This window comes from Littorina saxatilis, linkage group LG10 (assembly GCF_037325665.1).
Source record: "Littorina saxatilis isolate snail1 linkage group LG10, US_GU_Lsax_2.0, whole genome shotgun sequence".
NCBI lineage: Eukaryota > Metazoa > Mollusca > Gastropoda > Littorinimorpha > Littorinidae > Littorina > Littorina saxatilis.
The window spans coordinates 19,736,338-19,757,417 of record NC_090254.1 but is presented as its reverse complement, the minus strand read 5'-3'; the positions used below and the strand labels follow the sequence as shown (position 1 = coordinate 19,757,417).

At 41.3% G+C, this 21,080-nt stretch overlaps 1 protein-coding gene and 1 long non-coding RNA gene across 2 annotated transcripts in view; one reads left to right on the top strand and one right to left on the bottom strand.

The window, feature by feature from the left end:
* Nucleotides 1–11,949: 11,949 nt before the first annotated feature.
* The window catches only part of LOC138978347 (chorion peroxidase-like), a gene marked incomplete at its 3' end in the record, with an annotated part of 69,050 nt that continues 59,919 nt past the window's right edge, over nucleotides 11,950–21,080 (top strand). Inside the window, 1 exon segment of the mRNA XM_070351065.1 lies at nucleotides 11,950–12,109. Within this exon segment, the coding sequence (XP_070207166.1) occupies nucleotides 12,083–12,109 (27 nt within the window).
* On the bottom strand, nucleotides 17,768–20,668 carry LOC138978360 (uncharacterized). Its single transcript, XR_011459654.1, has 3 exons — nucleotides 20,277–20,668; nucleotides 19,891–19,974; nucleotides 17,768–19,453 (listed from the first exon to the last, which is right to left on the bottom strand). It is a non-coding gene; the product is annotated as an uncharacterized lncRNA (long non-coding RNA).

Sequence of the window (21,080 nt, the reverse complement as noted above, 5' to 3'; positions counted from 1 at the left end):
TTTTCAGTTGCTCACTGTTTTATTTTATTTGTACAGCGTTCTAAATTTCACACTCGAGACATGATGACCAAAGGCAGGAATGTTTCTTGTTCACTTCCCAGTAAACCTCCGTAGGATTGTCTTGATTCTGTCATTTCTCTGTTCGCATCCGCAACGTTGAGATAACGCTTCTTTTCTTTGTCCTGACGTCGTAGCCTACGGTAAGCCATTGAAACTCTCAAGTCCTCCTGCCGTTCACCTCTTGAAACATGAAAGCAAACGAGTTTTGTTGGTTTTAATTCATTATTCCATATCACACACACACACACACACACACACACACACACACACACACACACACACACACACACACACACACACACACAACCAAACAACCAAACAAACGCAAGCATACACGCAGGCATGCAAGCAAACAGCACACGCACGCACGCACGCGCGCGCGCTCACACACACACACGCGCACACACACACGCGCACACACACACGCGCGCACACACACACACACACACACACACACACATACACACACAGAGGCATTCTCACAGAGAGGACGACTTCTTGTAATCTATCATATTTTCTGAACTGACTAAAATGCCAAGCAGAAGTAAGGGGTCAACAGGAATATGTATTTTGATCTAACCTGCGAAGCTTACGTTGTCTCGGACAGCTCTCTTGCGTTTCTCTCAGGAACTGAGACCCAGGCGAGCTGCATCTTATCCAGTTGGGCAGTCAGACACTTGCACAAATCTTTGTCCTGGAGTGAATAGACACATACTCAATGTCAACATTCACAAGATGCAATTTGTTTGGTTACAAGTAAGCTTATGGTAATGCCTATGGTGCTTTTCTTTTGACAGAGACAAAACAAACTCAATCACACAAAGAAAGGAAAAAGGCACACACACACACACACACACACACACACAACCGCGCGCGCGGGCGCACACACACACACACACACACACACAACCGCGCGCGCGGGCGCACACACACACACACACACACACACACACACACGCGCGTGCGCGCGCAGATTCTTTCTTACAGAGAGGACGACTTCTTAAAGTCTATTATATTTTGCGAACTGACTCAAACGTCCAGCAGAAGAAAGTTGAAAAAAAGACCGACAACGGAGGAAAAGAACAAGAAGATACTAGATCTAACGCCGTTGCGACGACCTGCTCACACAACTGTTTGTGAAACTCACCACGCTTGCTTCTAGCCGGAGGAGATCGGACGCGTACTGAAATCGAAGAAGGTGCTTTGGAAATTCCTTGAAGTTGAATGCAAAACAAATAACCGGACATCTGCAGAACCACCGCGGGCCGGATTTAGTTGACAATGCGTCATCATCACGAGTGACGTCAAGATATTTCGACATTTGTTTGTACATTACGTCACTCCAAGTGAGAAAGTCATACCGCTGTGCTGTCGCAGATCTTCTTGCCAGCAATTATCCAGCATTGGCCCACTGCTGGCGTGCCAGCAAAAACCCACCTATAATTGCCAGCAAATCGCCACCTATGGCCCAATGCTGGCAAACAAGCACTGGGCCACCAATGGCGTGCCAACAGTGGGCCAATTAAGGCATTTTACTGGCCGACAATATTACTGGAATGCCAGAGATGGGCCAGTGATGGCAAGCCATAACTGGGCCTTTGTTGGCAAACCATAATTGGCCCAGTGTTGGTTTTTTTATGGCCAGCTTTACCAAACTTGCCAGCAAAAAGCCAGCAGTGGCCCAGTTCTGGCATGTTTATTGGGTTATAGTAACACGAAAATACCCAGCATGCTTCCCCCGAAATCGGCGTATGCTGCCTGAACGGGGTCATACACGTAAAAACCCACTCGTTAAAAAAAACCATGAGTGAACGTGGGAGTTTCAGCCCATGGACGAAGAAGAAAAAGAAGAATCTAAGTTATTCAGCCTTTAATATGTGTGCTATGTACATAAAGTGTGGTGTTTCCCTTTTCTAAATTTTGAGTGCTCGACATCTTTGAAGGCTTGTGTGTGTGTGTGTGTGTGTGTGTGTGTGTGTGTGTGTGTGTGTGTGTGTGTGTGTGTGTGTGTACGTGTGTGTGTGTGTGTGTGTTACCTATGCGCATGAAAGTGGCATTGAAATTAACCCCTAACACACATAATCTCTGTTTCTCTTCCTCTATTTGCTGTCTACCCATCCCCACCCTCTTCGTGTCTCACAGATAAAGAAACAGACAGACACACACACACACACACACACACCGTGGCACACACACACCGTGGCACACACACACACACACACACACACACACCGTGGGACACACACACACACACACCGTGGGACACACACACCGTGGCACACACACACACACACACACACACACACACGTGTTATCACACATATACACAGACACACACACACATACGTGTTATCACACACACACACACACACACACACACACGATAACCATCACAAACACAGTTTGACAAATTCATCTTTGATTTTTTGCGGCCGAACCCCCCTCTCCCATCTTTGTCTCCGTCTCTCTTCCCTTTATCTTATCTCGTCTATCTACTTGAGTGAGTAACTGAAGATGTATTATCATCATCTCTTTCCTAGATTTTCCCACCGACAGAGTTGGCTTTTGTCTTGAATTCAGTACCTCACACGTACACGGTAATTGGTGTGACACCTCAAGCGGACCTTCTTCATAAGTGTACAGTGTCTGTCTACAGGGACACGAGGGTCTGTGGTTGAGCAACTTTATGGTTTAACCGGGTGGACTGGAGGAGTAGCAACAGCATGTGAACCACTTTAGAAATGACTTGTAAAGGTTGCAGTCGGTCAGATCAAAGAAGAGAAAATGTGACCCTCCACCACGGAATGAGTCGCATGTCACCTTTGTATGATTTTCATATTTTTACATTTTCCTAAAGAAGTTTTTATGCTCTATCCAGTGGTGAGACCCGTTTTAGAAAAGAGCGAAAACTGTTTGAGTTATAAGCCTGTGACTAAGGTGACCCTCACGCTGTTACCATACACTCTCCGGACTTATATCAAGCCTAGCGCAGAACCGCGCGAGGTGACATGCGACTCATTTCGTGGTGGAGGGTCACAAATGGGAACGTGGGTCTTGAGAAGATACCACCATCCTAATGTTTTACTTTGTGCAAGAATCAATCACGCGTACAGGCCTGCCAACTGCTTCGTTTCTTTGCGGATTGTGAGAACTAGCAGAAAGTTTCACGCATTTTAATGGTTTCAAACTAATGATGAAAGTGTCTTCTTCTGGACCAAATCAACAGTCTTTAGTTGAATCAACTCGGAAAACTCTTAAACGCGTTTTTGCACGCGACTCCGCGCATTTTTGAGACCAGGCAACCCGACAGCTGCCCTTTAACTTCTTTTTACTACACCTTATTTTTTATTTTTTATTTTCTTTCTCTTGTGTTTTTTTTATTTTTTATTTTTTTTGAAATTGCTGGAAATTTTATTTTGTTTGCAGCATCATACGCGATTTCAAATTTTGTGTGTGGTTTCTTTCGCAATCAAAGTTTTAACATGCTTTTGAAGAATTGATGGGAACACTTTAAAATCTTTCTGTACGTACGATCTTTTCCCAGTCTGTGAATTTAGTGTGAGAACCCGTATTGTAAGTTCGTTGTCACTATGGGCATTAACAGCGTGGTTAATAACATCGTCAAAGAGCTCATGATCAGAGTGACCGTAGTGTGCATCTGAAATTTATGTGTTTAACTGTAACAACTTGAAGAAAGAACAAGCCTGCGTTACTTGACTGAAATGCAAAAACCTCCAACTACTGTCACGTAAAACTAGCTAAAAAATACATGAAAATGGAGGTTAGAGAAAAGTTTCAATGCCTGGGGCACGTAACAAGGGAAGACTGGGGCCCGTGACTGTCAGAAATGGAAAAGTCTGGGGCGCGTAAACACTGAGTACAAGGGTACCCTTTTATTTTGTTCTCGTACTTCTTCGCGATACATCTAGTCATTATGCACGTTTCCCCTAAAGTTAAAGAGAGTCTAAAAAATCAGTTTTTGTGGATAGCATACCTATGGACTGCGTATCTTTAGTGTTTTTACAATTTTTTTTCTCCAACGTAGTCACATTTTCGTTGAAATCAAGTTTTCTTGAGTGATTGTCCTTAAAGGGCAGCTGTCGGGTTGTGGCTCTCAAAATCTGTTCCTTAGAATGAGTCATCATGTAACTGAAACTATACTTAAAAGTTACTTGGTGATTTTGACAGCTTGATAACACAAGTCCGAAGACTTTAGACATGCTACAATGTCTTTAATCGAAGAAAGTTTGCATTCTTGGCCGAGTCAATGCAGCCCGCTCGAAAATTACTTCCCTTGGACGCGTGACGTCAGCCGCGGAATCGGCCGGGTTGAACGGTGCTCTCTTTATGCCGTGTAATGGGCGCAATCGGGTTGTCTAGTCAAGCCCTCAAGCATACTTCACGGGTAGGTGAAGAGAAACTTAGGATGGGGTGACTTCTCCCAGGCCAAAATTTCGCAGTAAAAAACGGAGTTCATAACATGTCTTCCGTCCCCCTCCTGCTTTTGTTCCACTTGAACCCTGTTTTTGTTCAACTTATTGGCAGATATTGTCACGCGTCGAGGAACACAAACACACACACACAAACACACTCACACACAGACACACACACACAGACACACAGACACACACACACACACACAAACACACACACACACACACACACACACGTGTTATCACACATATACACAGACACACACACACATACGTGTTATCACACACACACACACACACACACACACACACACACACACACACACACACACACACACACACACACACACACACACACGATAACCATCACAAACACAGTTTGACAAATTCATCTGATTTTTTTGCGGCCGAACCCCCCTCCCCCATTTTCCACACTAGATCCACTGTTTCATCTTTGTCTCCGTCTCTCTTCCCTTTATCTTATCTCGTCTATCTACTTGAGTGAGTAACTGAAGATGTATTATCATCATCTCTTTCCTAGATTTTCCCACCGACAGAGTTGGCTTTTGTCTTGAATTCAGTACCTCACACGTACACGGTAATTGGTGTGACACCTCAAGCGGACCTTCTTCATAAGTGTACAGTGTCTGCTGACCAGGGACACGAGGGTCTGTGGTTGAGCAACTTTATGGTTTAACCGGGTGGACTGGAGGAGTAGCAACAGCATGTGAACCACTTTAGAAATGACTTGTAAAGGTTGCAGTCGGTCAGATCAAAGAAGAGACAAGTCGCGTAAGGCGAAAATACAATATTTAGTCAAGTAGCTGTCGAACTCACAGAATGAAATTGAACGCAACGCAACGCAGCAAGACCGTATACTCGTAGCATCGTCACTCCACCGCCCGTGGCAAAGGCAGTGCCCGTGGAATTGACAAGAAGAGCGGGGTATTCGTTGCGCTGAGAAGGATAGCACGCTTTTCTGTACCTCTCTTCGTTTTTTATATTTAGTCAAGTTTTGACTAAATATTTTAACGTAAAGGGGGGAATCGAGACGAGGGTCGTGGTGTATGTGTGTGTGTGTGTGTGTGTCTGTCTGTCTGTCTGTCTGTCTGTCTGTGTGTGTGTGTAGAGCGATTCAGACCAAACTACTGGACCGATCTTTATGAAATTTTACATGAGAGTTCCTGGGATTGATATCCCCGAACGTTTTTTTCATTTTTTTGATAAATGTCTTTGATGACGTCATATCCGGCTTTTCGTGAAAGTTGAGGCGGCACTGTCACGCCCTCATTTTTCAACCAAATTGGTTCAAATTTTGGTCAAGTAATCTTCGACGAAGCCCGGACTTCGGTATTGCATTTCAGCTTGGTGGCTTAAAAATTAATTGATGACTTTGGTCATTAAAAATCGGAAAATTGTAAAAAAAAATAAAAATTTATAAAACGATCCAAATTTACGTTTATCTTATTCTCCATTATTTGCTGATTCCAAAAACATATAAATATGTTATATTCGGATAAAAAACAAGCTCTGAAAATTAAATATATAAAAATTATTATCAAAATTAAATTGTCCAAATCAATTTAAAAACACTTTCATCTTATTCCTTGTCGGTTCCTGATTCCAAAAACATATAGATATGATATGTTTGGATTAAAAACACGCTCAGAAAGTTAAAACAAAGAGAGGTACAGAAATGCGTGCTATCCTTCTTAGCGCAACTACTACCCCGCTCTTCTTGTCAATTTCACTGCCTTTGCCATGAGCGGTGGACTGACGATGCTACGAGTATACGGTCTTGCTGAAAAATGGCAGCTACTTGACTAAATATTGTATTTTCGCCTTACGCGACTTGTTTTAACTTTCTGAGCGTGTTTTTAATCCAAACATATCATATCTATATGTTTTTGGAATCAGGAACCGACAAGGAATAAGATGAAAGTGTTTTTAAATTGATTTCGAAAAAAAAAATTTGATAATAATTTTTATATATTTAATTTTCAGAGCTTGATTTTAATCCGAATATAACATATTTATATGTTTTTGGAATCAGCAAATGATGGAGAATAAGATAAACGTAAATTTGGATCGTTTTATAAATTTTTAATTTTTTTTACAATTTTCAGATTTTTAATGACCAAAGTCATTAATTAATTTTTAAGCCACCAAGCTGAAATGCAATACCGAAGTCCGGGCTTCGTCGAACATTACTTGACCAAAATTTCAACCAATTTGGTTGAATAATGAGGGCGTGACAGTGCCGCCTCAACTTTCACGAAAAGCCGGATATGACGTCATCAAAGACATTTATCAAAAAAATGAAAAAAACGTTCGGGGATTTCATACCCAGGAACTCTCATGTCAAATTTCATAAAGATCGGTCCAGTAGTTTAGTCTGAATCGCTCTACACACACACACAGACAGACAGACAGACAGACAGACACACGCACATACACCACGACCCTCGTTTCGATTCCCCCTCGATGTTAAAATATTTAGTCAAAACTTGACTAAATATAAAAATGGGAACGTGGGTCTTGAGAAGATACCACCATCCTAATACTTTACTTTGTGCAAGAATCAATCACGCGTACAGCATTACAGATGTCCAGCTGTAGTCTACATTGTACTGTAAACTTCACAGCGGCCTTATCGGCTTCCTCGAGTGACGTCACAGCAAGGCTAACGCCGCGGCGTCTTTCTTGTGCTGACAGAGTTGTCGGTCGCGGATTTTGAGTCGTTTCGGCCTGCCAACTGCTTCGTTTTTTTGCGGATTGTGAGAACTAGCAGAAAGTTTCACGCATTTTAATGGTTTCAAACTAATGATGAAAGTGTCTTCTTCTGGACCAAATCAACAGTCTTTAGTTGAATCAACTCGGAAAACTCTTAAACGCGTTTTTGCACGCGACTCCGCGCATTTTTGAGACCAGGCAACCCGACAGCTGCCCTTTAAACAAAACGCCTAAAATACTGCTTAGTGCAGAAAACATTCACAACCATAACTAAACTAATCTGTTTTTAGTACGCTTCTCATTCTTTTCTATAATACAATTTTAGCCATCATACATTCATACCGCTTTCGCCCTCTGGGTACAAAATATGCAATCTCAAAAAAGGTTTTCGAATGTTGGGATCGACTCAACAGTACAAGGTTTGACATTGAACGGTAGCCATACTTACCCGATTTAAACCTCCAGACTTGTATCATCTGAATATCTGAGTATACAAAAACACTCCCTTCACCCACAAGATCATCGGAGACCTGAAGAAAGCAGTTACAGCTAGGTCCAGGGCAATTCCTAGACAGGAAAGCGTTGGTGTCATTGACAATTTAGGAGGAGTAATTTGGAACACACTTTGGAGAGAAGGTAAAAGTTGGACCATTTTACCTACAGACTGGAAACTTTGTGGAATGGCCGTGAAAAACTGAAGTTCAACGACAATGAAGATATTTTCCTTAATTCAAATTACTGGAAGAATGACACCTTTCGCTGTAAAGTTACACTTTCACAATGGCACTCAAAATTCATCATTCCTCCATGGGAAAAGGCCAGATCCTCCTGCCTGTTATTAATCCATTCAAGTCACTGATTGTCTGATGTTGGTAATGGTATACTAGATCCTTCAGATAACCAAAAAGGTAACAATCTGGAGGGCTTAAACCGGGTTAGTTTAGCTGCCGCTCATTTTCAAACCTCGTGCTGTTCCCCGATCCCCGCATTTGAAAACTCTTTTTGAAATTGCACAAAAGTCAAAGCACTTGTCACATGCATAAGCTGAAGTTAATTTACACCGAAGTAACTCGGCCAGCAGATGTAGAAGTTTTAGCATTGTTGTGGGTTGCACCTTTTGGGGGGTCACCCTGTACCGTATTTGGACTGAATTAATACTGGGAGGTCTTCTGTATTTCACTTCAAAGTCTACTCCTTGCTAAAATCATGATACAAGTATACCCCGACAACAGCCCCTCGGCGAGCCTCCGAAGAGTCAGATCGGCAGAACATCGATCTTCATCGTACAATGATAATCGTGCATGGTTGTCCCGCTTGAGGCCATACATTTATATTATAGGCTTATATATATATATATATATATATATATATATATATATATATATATATATATATATATATATATATATATATATATATATATATATATATATATATATATATATATATATATATATCCTACGACTCATCTCTTGTTGATTTATATGCGGTTCAAGACAACTTTAACCCGCAGCTGTGATACCGTCCTGAGCTGATTGGGTATCTGAGCCATGTTGTCATGAATAAACGCCTTATTATACGGCTGTGATCTAGACAGCTTCATTTTGCTTTTGTAAAACAGGACACCCCCCCCCCCCACCACCACCCCCGACCACCCATGCACATCCCCTCCCCCTTTCCGTTTCTCTACCCCTTCCCACTCGATCTCTACTACCGTCAAACTACTATCCTTCATCCCCATTCTCCCGAACGGGCGCCTATATTATGGCTGGGAAGTTTGTTTGTTCGTTCGTGGGGTGAAACTCCCACGGATTTTACGTGTATGACCGTTTTTACCCCGCCGATTAGGCAGCCATACGCCGCTTTCGGAGGAAGCATGCTGGGTATTTTCGTGTTTCTATAACCCACCGAACTCTGACATGGATTATAGGATCTTTTTCGTGCGCACTTGGTCTAGTGCTTGCGTTTACACACGGGGGTGTTCGGACACCGAGGACACCGAGGAGAGTCTGCACACAAAGTTGACTCTGAGAAATAAATCTCTCGCCGAACGTGGGGACGAACTCACGCTGACAGCGGCCAACTGGATACAAATCCAGCGCGCTACCGACTGAGCTACATCCCCGCCCTGCTGGGAAGTAAAACGCTTCTGTTTGCCCGTGGAAGACTGAGGACATCCTCCACCCTCACCCTCTCCTACCTTTCATCCTTTTCTTCCTGAACGCTTATAACTGTGGACTAGAAAGCTTTCAAGTTTGCCTGTGTAATACAGAGAACATCTCTCGCCTCCCCCCCCCCCCCATCCTCTGTCTTGCCCCCCCCCCCTTAGGTCACACTTTCCGAACTCTGCATACCATATCCCTCCCGCCCCTATTCGCCCCCCCCCCCTCTCACTCCTATCCTCCTCTGTCTTGCCCCCGTCTTACTAGTATGTCACACTTTCCCATCTAACCATTCTCTTCCTGCATACCATATCCCTCCCGCCCCTCCTCGCCCCCCCCCCCCTCACCCCCAATTCCCCCCTCCGTCCTCCCCCGGTCTATAGTAGAGCAGGGCCAACGAACCCATTGGCAGGGACAAAACACAGCCTGTTTGGACTAGGACCACGACTAGGACACACACACACACACTACATGGTAACATGCATAAAACCCCTCACACCCTTCTCTATTCCGCCATCCTCTTCCCGGATTATTTGGATTTGAAGATCCATCATCTTGCTTAAAGGGCCATTCACACTTTTCCCACGTGTGTGTGTGTGTATGTGTGTGTATGTGTGTGTGTGTGTGTGTGTGTGCGTGTGTGCGTGTATGTGTGTGTGTGTGTGTGTGTGTGGAGTGGGGGTGGGGGGTGGGGGGTGGGGTTGTCTAACCGTCTGTCTGTCTGTCTGTCTGTTTTTCTTGTTCTTCCATTGTGTCTTTTTTCTCTTTTTCTTTCCAAGAAAACAATTCAGACCTTCAAACAAACTGTACAACGCGCCTTGACAGCTTTCGCACAGTATAGCTTACATGAACTTCCTCGCTCTATTTGACTGTCGCCAAATAGCTGTAAAATCAGCTTAATGACGTAGAATAGGCCTACCTGGCGTGGTGGTGATTTTACGAGTCAATTTCTACTGCTGAAATGACGAAGTCACCGAGACAAACTTTGTTTTCGAAATTGTTTGTTAGTTCCTCGCGAGACATGCAGAAGAAGCCACATTTGGACAGGGCAGCTATGATCAGTGTAGAAGAACAAGGCTCTGATGTCCTGTTTGGCTTTGATGTCCAAAATGAAGAAGCGACAGAATTTGAACGTGACGTCATTATTCGCATTATGACGTTTCTCAACCTTTGTTTCGCTATTGACGTCAGAGATTTTTTCATATGGAAAGTAGGGTCAATAAGAAACGCCTTGGTTTGTTTAGTCGGTGTCGTGTCCCCTTAAAACTTGCCGTGAACACAAAAAGCGGGATACTTATAAAAGCCAACGGCTTTTAAAAATTTTAATGTAAGATTGTAAAAGAAGACAACTACGCTTGTAAGCCCTTATATCTCAGAAAAAAACCTGACTCCCATGGCCACCACACACACACACAAAAACACAAAAAACCCAAAAACAACAGGCTGTGTCCGAAAAAGCTTCCTTGTGCTTCTGTGAAACCGGACGCCCCCCCCCCCCCCTCTCCCTATCTATACTCCTTCCCACCCTCCTCTCCCGTCACACTACTACCCTTCATCCCCATTCTCCTGATCTGAACGGGCGTCTATATTATAGCTGAGAGATCCTGCCTCTTTAAGCGAACGATGGAACTGTGCAACACAACCACTATAAAAGTGACCGGCGCGACCCTTTCTCCCGCCGCGTCCAAAAAGGCTCCCAACCGGTCCATCCCCCCACCTCCCTGTGCGTACAGTGGGTACGCGTCCCAATCCTTTTTACTCTATTATTTTTTATGGTACGAATGACAGAATGAAAGATCTATGTTGTATATATATGTTATATGTTTAAAGGCAAGGCAAACTCTGTATATATGTAAATTGCTGAGGCATTTTTGTTTGTTTTGTTTGCTTAACACCCAGCCGACCACGAAGAGCCATATCAGGGCGGTGCTGTTTTGACATATAACGTGCGCCACACACAAGACAGAAGTCGCAGCACAGGCTTCATGTCTCACCCAGTCACATTATTCTGACACCGGACCAACCAGTCCTAGCACTAACCCCATAATGCCAGACGCCAGGCGGAGCAGCCACTAGATTGCCAATTTTAAAGTCTTAGGTATGACCCGGCCGGGGTTCGAACCCACGACCTCCCGATCACGGGGCGGACGCCTTACCACTAGGCCAACCGTGCCGGGTTGCTGAGGCATATCAACTTCAATTTGAAGTAACTGGACTCTTAAAACTTTTTATCAGAGTGGCTCTGAAATATTATCAATTTTTTAAACACAACTTTGGAAATAATAAAGAATCAAAAACCTCTTTTAATCCCCCCTCCCCCACAAAGTGTCTCGCGTGGCGAAGGGTACGTGCTCATATCGCACAAAAAGAAATAACATTTTATAACAAACCCTTTTATCAAACAACTTTTAACATCCAAACAACTCCAACCCATCATTCTCCGGCCCACTCCCCCCTCCTCCCACCCCCCAATACAGCGTATAACCAAATCATGTCCCAAAATAGGTCCCAGCTACCTGAGAGGACGTTAAGCCCCAAATTCTCTCTCTCTCTCCCTTTCTCCCTTCACAATATCTGGAGAATACATTGTGATTACAAGGTCACTAACGCCCTCCGTCGCTTTTCATGCCTGGACCGGCGAAGACTGATTATTAAACTTGTACTGCACACACATCAGCTTCTACCCGAGCAACGATGATACTTCTCCTGGTGTCAGTCTTGGTATGTTTTTTTCCAATATCTTTTCATAAATTCGATATATGTATATATTCACATATGTATAACTTTCTATTGTGTCTGTTAACATGCTTGCGTGTTCAATATTGAAGCATATTATTTCGTTTGAGTTTCATGCCAAAAGCAAAGGTCCATAAGAAGATTGTTTTATGTCCCTGGAACAAGGCAGATTAAGTGTTTTCTTTTTATATTTAGTCAAGTTTTGACTAAATATTTTAACATCGAGGGGGAATCGAAACGAGGGTGTGGTGTATGTGTGTGTGTCTGTGCGTGTGTGTATGTGTGTGTGTGTGTGTGTGTGTGTGTGTGTGTGTAGAGCGATTCAGACTAAACTACTGGACCGATCTTTATGAAATTTGACATGAGAGTTCCTGGGTATGAAATCCCCGAACGGTTTTTTCATTTTTTTGATAAATGTCTTTGATGACGTCATATCCGGCTTTTCGTGAAAGTTGAGGCGGCACTGTCACGCCCTCATTTTTCAACCAAATTGGTTCAAATTTTGGTCAAGTAATCTTCGACGAAGCCCGGACTTCGGTATTGCATTTGAGCTTGGTGGCTTAAAAATTAATTAATGACTTTGGTCATTAAAAATCTGAAAATTGTAAAAAAAAATAAAAATTTATAAAACGATCCAAATTTACGTTTATCTTATTCTCCATCATTTGCTGATTCCAAAAACATATAAATATGTTATATTCGGATTAAAAACAAGCTCTGAAAATTCAATATATAAAAATTATTATCAAAATTAAATTGTCCAAATCAATTTAAAAAACACTTTCATCTTATTCCTTGTCGGTTCCTGATTCCAAAAACATATAGATATGATATGTTTGGATTAAAAACACGCTCAGAAAGTTAAAACAAAGAGAGGTACAGAAAAGCGTGCTATCCTTCTTAGCGCAACTACTACCCCGCTCTTCTTGTCAATTTCACTGCCTTTGCCATGAGCGGTGGACTGACGATGCTACGAGTATACGGTCTTGCTGAAAAATGGCATTGCGTTCAGTTTCATTCTGTGAGTTCGACAGCTACTTGACTAAATATTGTATTTTCGCCTTACGCGACTTGTTATTCGTTTACGTATTCCTTATATCGCTGAGAGGTATTTAACCTTAGAAGGGTTTTGTAATTGTTTATTTTGTGTAATAATTAGTTAGTCAGTCAGTTAATTAGTTAGTGAGTGAGTTAGTTAGTAAGTTAGTGAGTGAATGAGTGAGTGAGTGAGTGAGTGAGTTAGTTAGTTAGTTAGTTAGTTAGTTAGTTAGTTAGTTAGTGAGTTAGTTAGTTAGTAGGTTAGTTAGTTAGTCAGTCAGTCAGTACATTTTCCCTGCTTATAAACTGTCTCTTATATATCTCGGTTTTACTCCTGCAATTTCATCTTGAAGCAACTGCATTTTAATCTTCGTTTTTGTTTGCGTAGATTTTATTCTCGTCCAATTCGTTTTTAGATGCCTATAGCACATTCCGGCAAAACTTCGATCAAGAAAAGGAAAAACACCCCTTCAGCTAACCGTAAAAAACACACAGAAACAAACAGATAGGCAGACAGTCGGACACAGACAGACAGACAGACAGACAGATAGACAGACATATAGACAGACAGACAGACAGACAGACAGACAGACAGACAGACAGACAGACAGACAGACAGACAGATAGAAAGACAGACAGACAGACAGACAGACAGACAGACAGACAGACAGACAGACAGACAGACAGATAGAAAGACAGAAAGACAGAAAGACAGACAGACAGACAGACAGACAGACAGACAGACAGACAGACAGACAGACAGACAGACAGACAGACAGACAGAGACAATGACAGAAGACACGGTACAGAGTAGAGCTAGATGTAGACACGGAGACAGACAGAAAAGAGAATAAATTTACATAAAATGCATACGCAAAATCTGGATGCGGTCACTCTAAACCATCTCTGCAAGCTATAATTCTCTGCTGTTTCATGTATGCTTATCTCTGGTGTTTGCCTCAATGCATATTTCAAATTACGATCTTTTCGTGTCAGTATAAACATGCAGAATTTCTTCAGGGTTTGTTTTCGCGTTGTGTTTACGCTTGGAGCACGAACCCCTCTTAATGGCGGCATAATTATTGTCAGACTTTTTTGTTTCCTGGTTGGTTTATTTTTTATACATGGTTCCCCCTCCCTCTCTCCCCCCCCCCCCCCCAAAAAAAAAAAAGAGAAAAAGAGAAGAAAAAAAGTCGCGTAAAGCGAAAATACAACATTTAGTCAAGCTGTCGAACTCACAGAATGAAACTGAATGCACTGCATGTTTTTCACCAAGACCGTATAGTCTTAGCATCATCAGTCAAACGCTCGTGGCAAAGGCAGTGCCATTGACAAGCCAGAATAGCGCGGTTGTGGTTGAGCTGAGCAGGATAGCTCGACTTTTTGTGCCTCTATTCTTCTTAACTTGCTGAGCTTGCTTTTAATCCAAACATATCATATCTATATGTTTTGGGAATCAGGAACCGACAAGGCATACGATGAAATTGTTTTTAGTTATGCGCTATAGAAATCTCCTTAATAAATAAATAAATTCCGGAAATTCTATTTTAATTTCAATCATAATTTTCATATCTTTAATTTTCAAAGCTTGTTTTTAATCCGAATATAAAATATTTATATGTTTTTGGAATCAGAAAATGATGAACAATAAAATGAAATTGATTTTGGAACGTCTTATAAAAAAACAATGTTAATTACAATTTTCAGATTTTTAATGACCAAACTCATCAATTAATTTCTAAGTCTCCAAACTGAAATGCAATACCAAACTCCGGCCTTCGTGGAAGATTGCTTGGCCAAAATTTCAATCAATATATTTAAAAGTGAGGGTGTGACAGTGCCGTCTCAACTTTTACAAAAAAACCGGATATGACGTCATTAAAGAAATTTATACCAACAACAAAAAAGTCTGGGGATATTATTCCCAGAAACAACCATGTAAAGTTTCATAAAGATCGGTCCAGTAGTTTAGTCTGAATCGCTCTACACACACACACACACACACACACACACACACACACACACACACACACACACACACACACACACACATGCTTGTATTTGAGTCAAAATGGGGCTTTTTGCAATACATGGTGCAAATGGGTACATCACTTTCTTACCATATTTCAAACTCAAGCTTTGGCTCAAAAAGGCAGGAATGTGAGGTGAATTCATGAACAGGTCCTGGTCAAGTATTCATAAAAAACAAGCCAAGCACACACAGAAATAAAAATGGGGCATTTTAGAAAAATGGGTTTCTAGAATTGTGAACCCATTTTGTCCTGACATGAAACACACCTACTTTTGGGTTCGTACACACATTCACAAAACACACTGACATTTGGGTTCACACATGTTATAGAAACACAGACACCTGGGTTTATACACTTCAGTCTTTTCTCTTAAAAACCTTTAAGATCCTACGCGTTAGGGGTCTCCCTTGGTCCATAGATGTGTATTGACGGGATCGCCAACTCGTTGCGCGCGCTCACCAATTAAGTAGCGGAAAGCGGAAAAGACGATTTTGACAGTAACTTTACTTCCGGTGCAGTCTTTCAACACATGGAGAAGAAGGAGAATTTCGAAGGGGAGGTGGAGTTTGTGGCTGAGGTATGTGAAAAGCAAACAAAGCAATACAAAAAGATCATTGCTGATGATTGAAATGAGTCATGTGAATCAACAATAAAGATTGATTGTGGACGGCACGTCATTATTTTTGTTTTTAACACTTGAAACGCGAGAGCATCTGACACACTGGTAAATCCGAAGCTGTGCACTCAAGCTGATCAGCAGATCGTTTTTCTGCAGAATTCTCGCTCACATCGGCCACTATTTTAGCTCAGCGAACCGACAAATTTGCAACAGAACAATTTCTGAGTGTTAGAAATTCGGCTGTAGATTTATAGATACCCTTTCTATTCCATGGTTGTTGTTTTTTCAGGGGGAAAGTACCGACATCTCAATCGCTGAAAAGATGACAGCATCACCACAAAAGAAACTCCAAGAATTGCCAAAAGTAAGTAAAAATATTGACAGATCTATGTAAAAGACTATGAAAATTTAGAACTGGAACAACAGATATTCAAGAAATAACCGATAAGTGATATATTATAACTGAACCATTGATAGGTCTATGATGCATGGAAGTTAAAAATGGTGCAGGAACTGAAGTCAGATCAACACATCAAAAAGATCAGTGCAATATATTTGTTTTCTCTCCCCTCTTGCATAATTCTGTTTTGATATAGTCTATATGCTTGATGTCTTCTGTTGTTTTTAAATTCATTGTCACTTCTAAATTGCATGCTTTATTGCAGAACGCTTGTTCTTTCTGCCTTTCAACTGCCTTTCACCGGAGCTCAGAGAGCTTGTCGACCTATTCTCCACCAAATCGTTCAACTTCAAACGTCTATCAACTGCCATTAATAGCTATCATCCAGCTATTTGTATGGACAGTTAGACTTATTTCTCTAGAAATTTAGTTTTACTAAGGGTTTATTGTTCTGCTTTTTTTCAGACATTCCGTCCCGCACCAGAATTGCCAGAGGTTGTTGCAACTACAACTTTGAAGAACTGTGTCGTGATGTACAGCAGCTTCCCGAGTCATGGTGCCTCGCGAAGAACGAGGGGAACCAGGTGGTTAAGGTTGTTGTGCTGGAGCCTGGAGGCCAGCTTGGTTAAGGTTTGACTTTGAGTCAGCATTTTCAGTGATTTTTCTACGCAGCCGATGGTGTTTGGATTTAAAGTGTAAAGGAAAAAGTCCCTCCTGAAGCAGCGTGCTGCAGTTTAGACTGGCTTGGCGACAGTGTTGAAGTGAGTACGAGTGACAAGTAACATTTTCAGTAAATCGCTTTGTGTTACAATTAATCAACACCAATTCTGAGCCAAGAGAATGATTTTTTTTTTCCATTTGGAATGTTGTGTTTTATAGGTTAGGTGTGGAAAATTGGATTTGACTGTAAAGCTCTTTAGCAGAGAATGTAAATAAACTTGACCAAGAAATTATTGCAACAAATTTCAAACTCCCAAATTAAAGCATTGATTAATTCCCGTTAATTAATTAATTAAATTAAATGTCACAAGAATTTATGCTTTAATTTGGGTGCAACATGTTGAAACTTTGTTTGAGAATGTATCTACTTCATTGATTAAATATATGCATGTGTATGAATAGGAATCTTTCTTGTGTCAAATTGTGCGAATTGAGACTGAGTGAGATAGTGAATGTTGGTACATTACAGGGCCGGACTAAGCAAAGAGGAGGGGGGGGGGGGGGTTGCCAGTGGTGGTCCAGGGGGATGTTCCTCTGCCCCTTGTGGGGGTCAGGGGAAGGGTAGGTCATATTCTGAGATAGGAAAATGGTCGCTCCTTGCATGAAACGGCATAAAATAAACAATAATACATTTTTTTTAAATAAGTGAGGTACATGTTTAGGTTGGGGAGGGGGGGTTGCATAACCCCCCCCCCCCCCCCCCCCCCCGTAGCCCTAGTCCGGCCCTGCATTAATTGTCACTGTATGGTGTGTGTCACTGTGACCAAAGATACATATGCTCTATTTGAGTTCATACAACTTCCAATTCCATTCAAACGTTAACAAAGTGTTGCTTTCTTTCTTTCTTTCTTTATTTGGTGTTTAACGTTGTTTTCAACCATTCAAGGTTATAACAAAGTGTTGCTGGTATGCGACTGAACATGTTCTATTAGGAAAGCAAAGCAAATTCCGGTGTACATAGTGGTCAACATAAAAACAATCAGACGCATCGATGCAAGACATTTATCAAGTGGCTGACAATTGATTTTGAAATGAAAACTGTTTGCAAAATATATCGCTGTCAAAATTATATTTTGAACAAGTACATAAAGGAATTAGGTTTGAACCATAGCAAAATGAATATGTTTAAATTTTTCATGTTGCAGACTTAAATTTACATGGACTCATGAAAATACAGAACAGGCACTGAACAAGCCATGTGATACAATACTGAACCAAATAGGAAGAGAAGTACATTTTAACGACAGCAGATTTTAACACAAAAAATCGACACCTAAGACAACAATCAAGAAGTTCAAATTCAATGTACATGCACTTGATCAGATGGGATAGTTTGTACTGCATGAAGAAAGATCATACACAACACACTACAGAGATCCTTCCTGATTGTTCTCAACATTGTATGTTTTCAGCTTTTTCCTCAAACTCCTTTCTTTCCATGTGCATTTCATTTTGTCCAACATTGCATGTTTTCAGCTTTTTCCTCAGTCTTTTCTTTCCATGTACATTTCATTTTGTCCATCATTGTCTTCAGTTTGTGGTGGAGTCTTATTTAAAAAAAAACCAGAACATTTTGCAAAGTGTCTTCTTGAACAGCTTGTGAAAGATCAAATGAATACAAAGTGTCATAAAAACACACCGGAACAGCATCACTGTTCCTGCATGGTTCAATAAAGTCATCTGCTTTTGCCTGTGTGTTGATGCACAGGTTTCCCAGAAAATATGTTCCATGGACATCAAATCACCAAAGGGAAGTAAAGTAATCGCTCTTTATGCATACGACATGTGTAATAGATTAAGCGAGAGTTGTACGGAACCTTTTCTCCTGGCACGAGAGGATGAAAGTCGCTTGTATATTTCAATGCTTGTTATTCTCTCAGGTGCCAGGAGAAAAGGTTTTGTACAACTCTCGCTTACTCTATTACACGGTCATGTCGTATGAATAAAGAGCAATTACTTCCCTTTGGTTATTTGATATCATCAACGCTTTGCCTCATTCTGTTTAAGATTTCTGCTTTGTGTTGCATGGACAGACACATCTGCAATACATTGGGCTTGACAAAGGTCAGTTTGCCCTTGTTCAGCATGCTTGTCATGTCAGGGGTGTTTTCACTCTTTTCACTGTAGGATTCAGGTGCGCAAGTCAGGGCTTCCAAACACTGCAATTTCTCATCTCTGTACGCACTCTTTTGGAGACACCAAACTCTCTGTTTTAGCTTTTTGGCAACACATCCTCCAACATACTTTGCATTGTCCTCTTCATCCTCTTTGATTTCTAATGCACTTACTGGTTCCCTAGTTTTTCTTCATAGGCCTTTAAGACACCAACAGTATAAACATGTTCAAGGCAATCCAGGCTGAAACTGCAGGGGATACTGTCAACTCAGTAATGCCTGAATGCTGGGTTGAAAAAGCAGAGTAGTACCTGGCCCACGCCTTCTCCTTGGCAGCATTCCCAACCTTGCCTCAGGGAACTAGGCAGTCATGAAGAAGCAGAAGTTTCTCTTCCAGATCTGCACCTAAAACACAGAAAATAAAATATTATAAATAAAACAACACACAAATATAGCAGAAATCAACCCAAGAGTGAAACTGAAGATGTAGATGCATGCACACAATCAAAACCAACAACACACGACAACAACCCAAAACTACACTTTACATGAATGGATGTGAACATATTAAATTTTTTATTCCATTTGTCGTTATAGAACGTGTTGACAAACCACTTTCATGAATCCTTATCATGTCTTTCAACTATGACATGTGCTATCAATGATCCTAAAAAACACATGAAATATTGTAGTGGCAGGCATGTACCTAAAATATTTGTAAACAGTAGCCTCTCTGTGCAACGAAGCAGTATTTTTGCTCGAAAACTATGAATGAAAGTGATCTTTCAGGTACTGGGACTTTGCAAGCTGATTTTTTTATATCGCCTTACTCAAAAACTTACTTTTCAATTACTGAATTGGTCGACAAGCCCTCTGAGCTCCGGCGAAAGGCAGTTGTCATTCTTGGTAGATCATGCACAAGCGTTCTGCAATAAAGCATGCAATTTAGAAGTGACAATGAATTTAAAAACAACAGAAGACATCAAGCATATATCAAAACAGAATTATGCTGGAGGGGAAAGAAAACAAATATATTGCACTGATCTTTTTGATGTGTTGATCTGACTTCAGTTCCTGCACCATTTTTAACTTCCATGCATGATGTACATTCAAATCAATCAATGGTTCAGTTATAATATATCACTTATCGGTTATTTCTTGAATATCTGTTGTTCCAGTTCTAAATTTTCATAGTCTTTTACATAGATCTGTCAATATGTTTACTTACTTTTGGCAATTCTTGGAGTTTCTTTTGTGGTGATGCTGTCATCTTTTCAGCGATTGAGATGTCGGTACTTTCCCCCTGAAAAAACAACAACCATGGAATAGAAAGGGTATCTATAAATCTACAGCCGAATTTCTAACATTCAGAAATTGTTCTGTTGCAAATTTGTCGGTTCGCTGAGCTAAAATAGTGGCCGATGTGAACGAGAATTCTGCAGAAAAACGATCTGCTGATCAGCTTGAGTGCACAGCTTCGGATTTACCAGTGTGTCAGATGCTCTCGCGTTTCAAGTGTTAAAAACAAAAATAATGACGTGCCGTCCACAATCAATCTTTATTGTTGATTCACATGACTCATTTCAATCATCAGCAATGATCTTTTTGTATTGCTTTGTTTGCTTTTCACATACCTCAGCCACAAACTCCACCTCCCCTTCGAAATTCTCCTTCTTCTCCATGTGTTGAAAGACTGCACCGGAAGTAAAGTTACTGTCAAAACCTCTCGCAGCCGCAGACGGGAGTTCGAAACAGAGCCAGCGTTGGCGCGCGCGCAGAGTTGGCGATCCTGTCAAGGGATATCTATGCTTGGTCCAACGTGTGTGAATGTTTTGTGTGTGGACTGTATAGTTATCCGATTTGAACATTTTGCATTATGTATGCATTTTAATGTGCAAAAAATATTCTTGTAATTAATACTGTGGTATTTGTTGAAATGATTGTATACTTTCTTTTCCATAAACCCCAAAGGATATGGGTGGATAATTGATCTGTTATCATGCAAGAACTTTGACTTTTGCCTTCTTTTTGT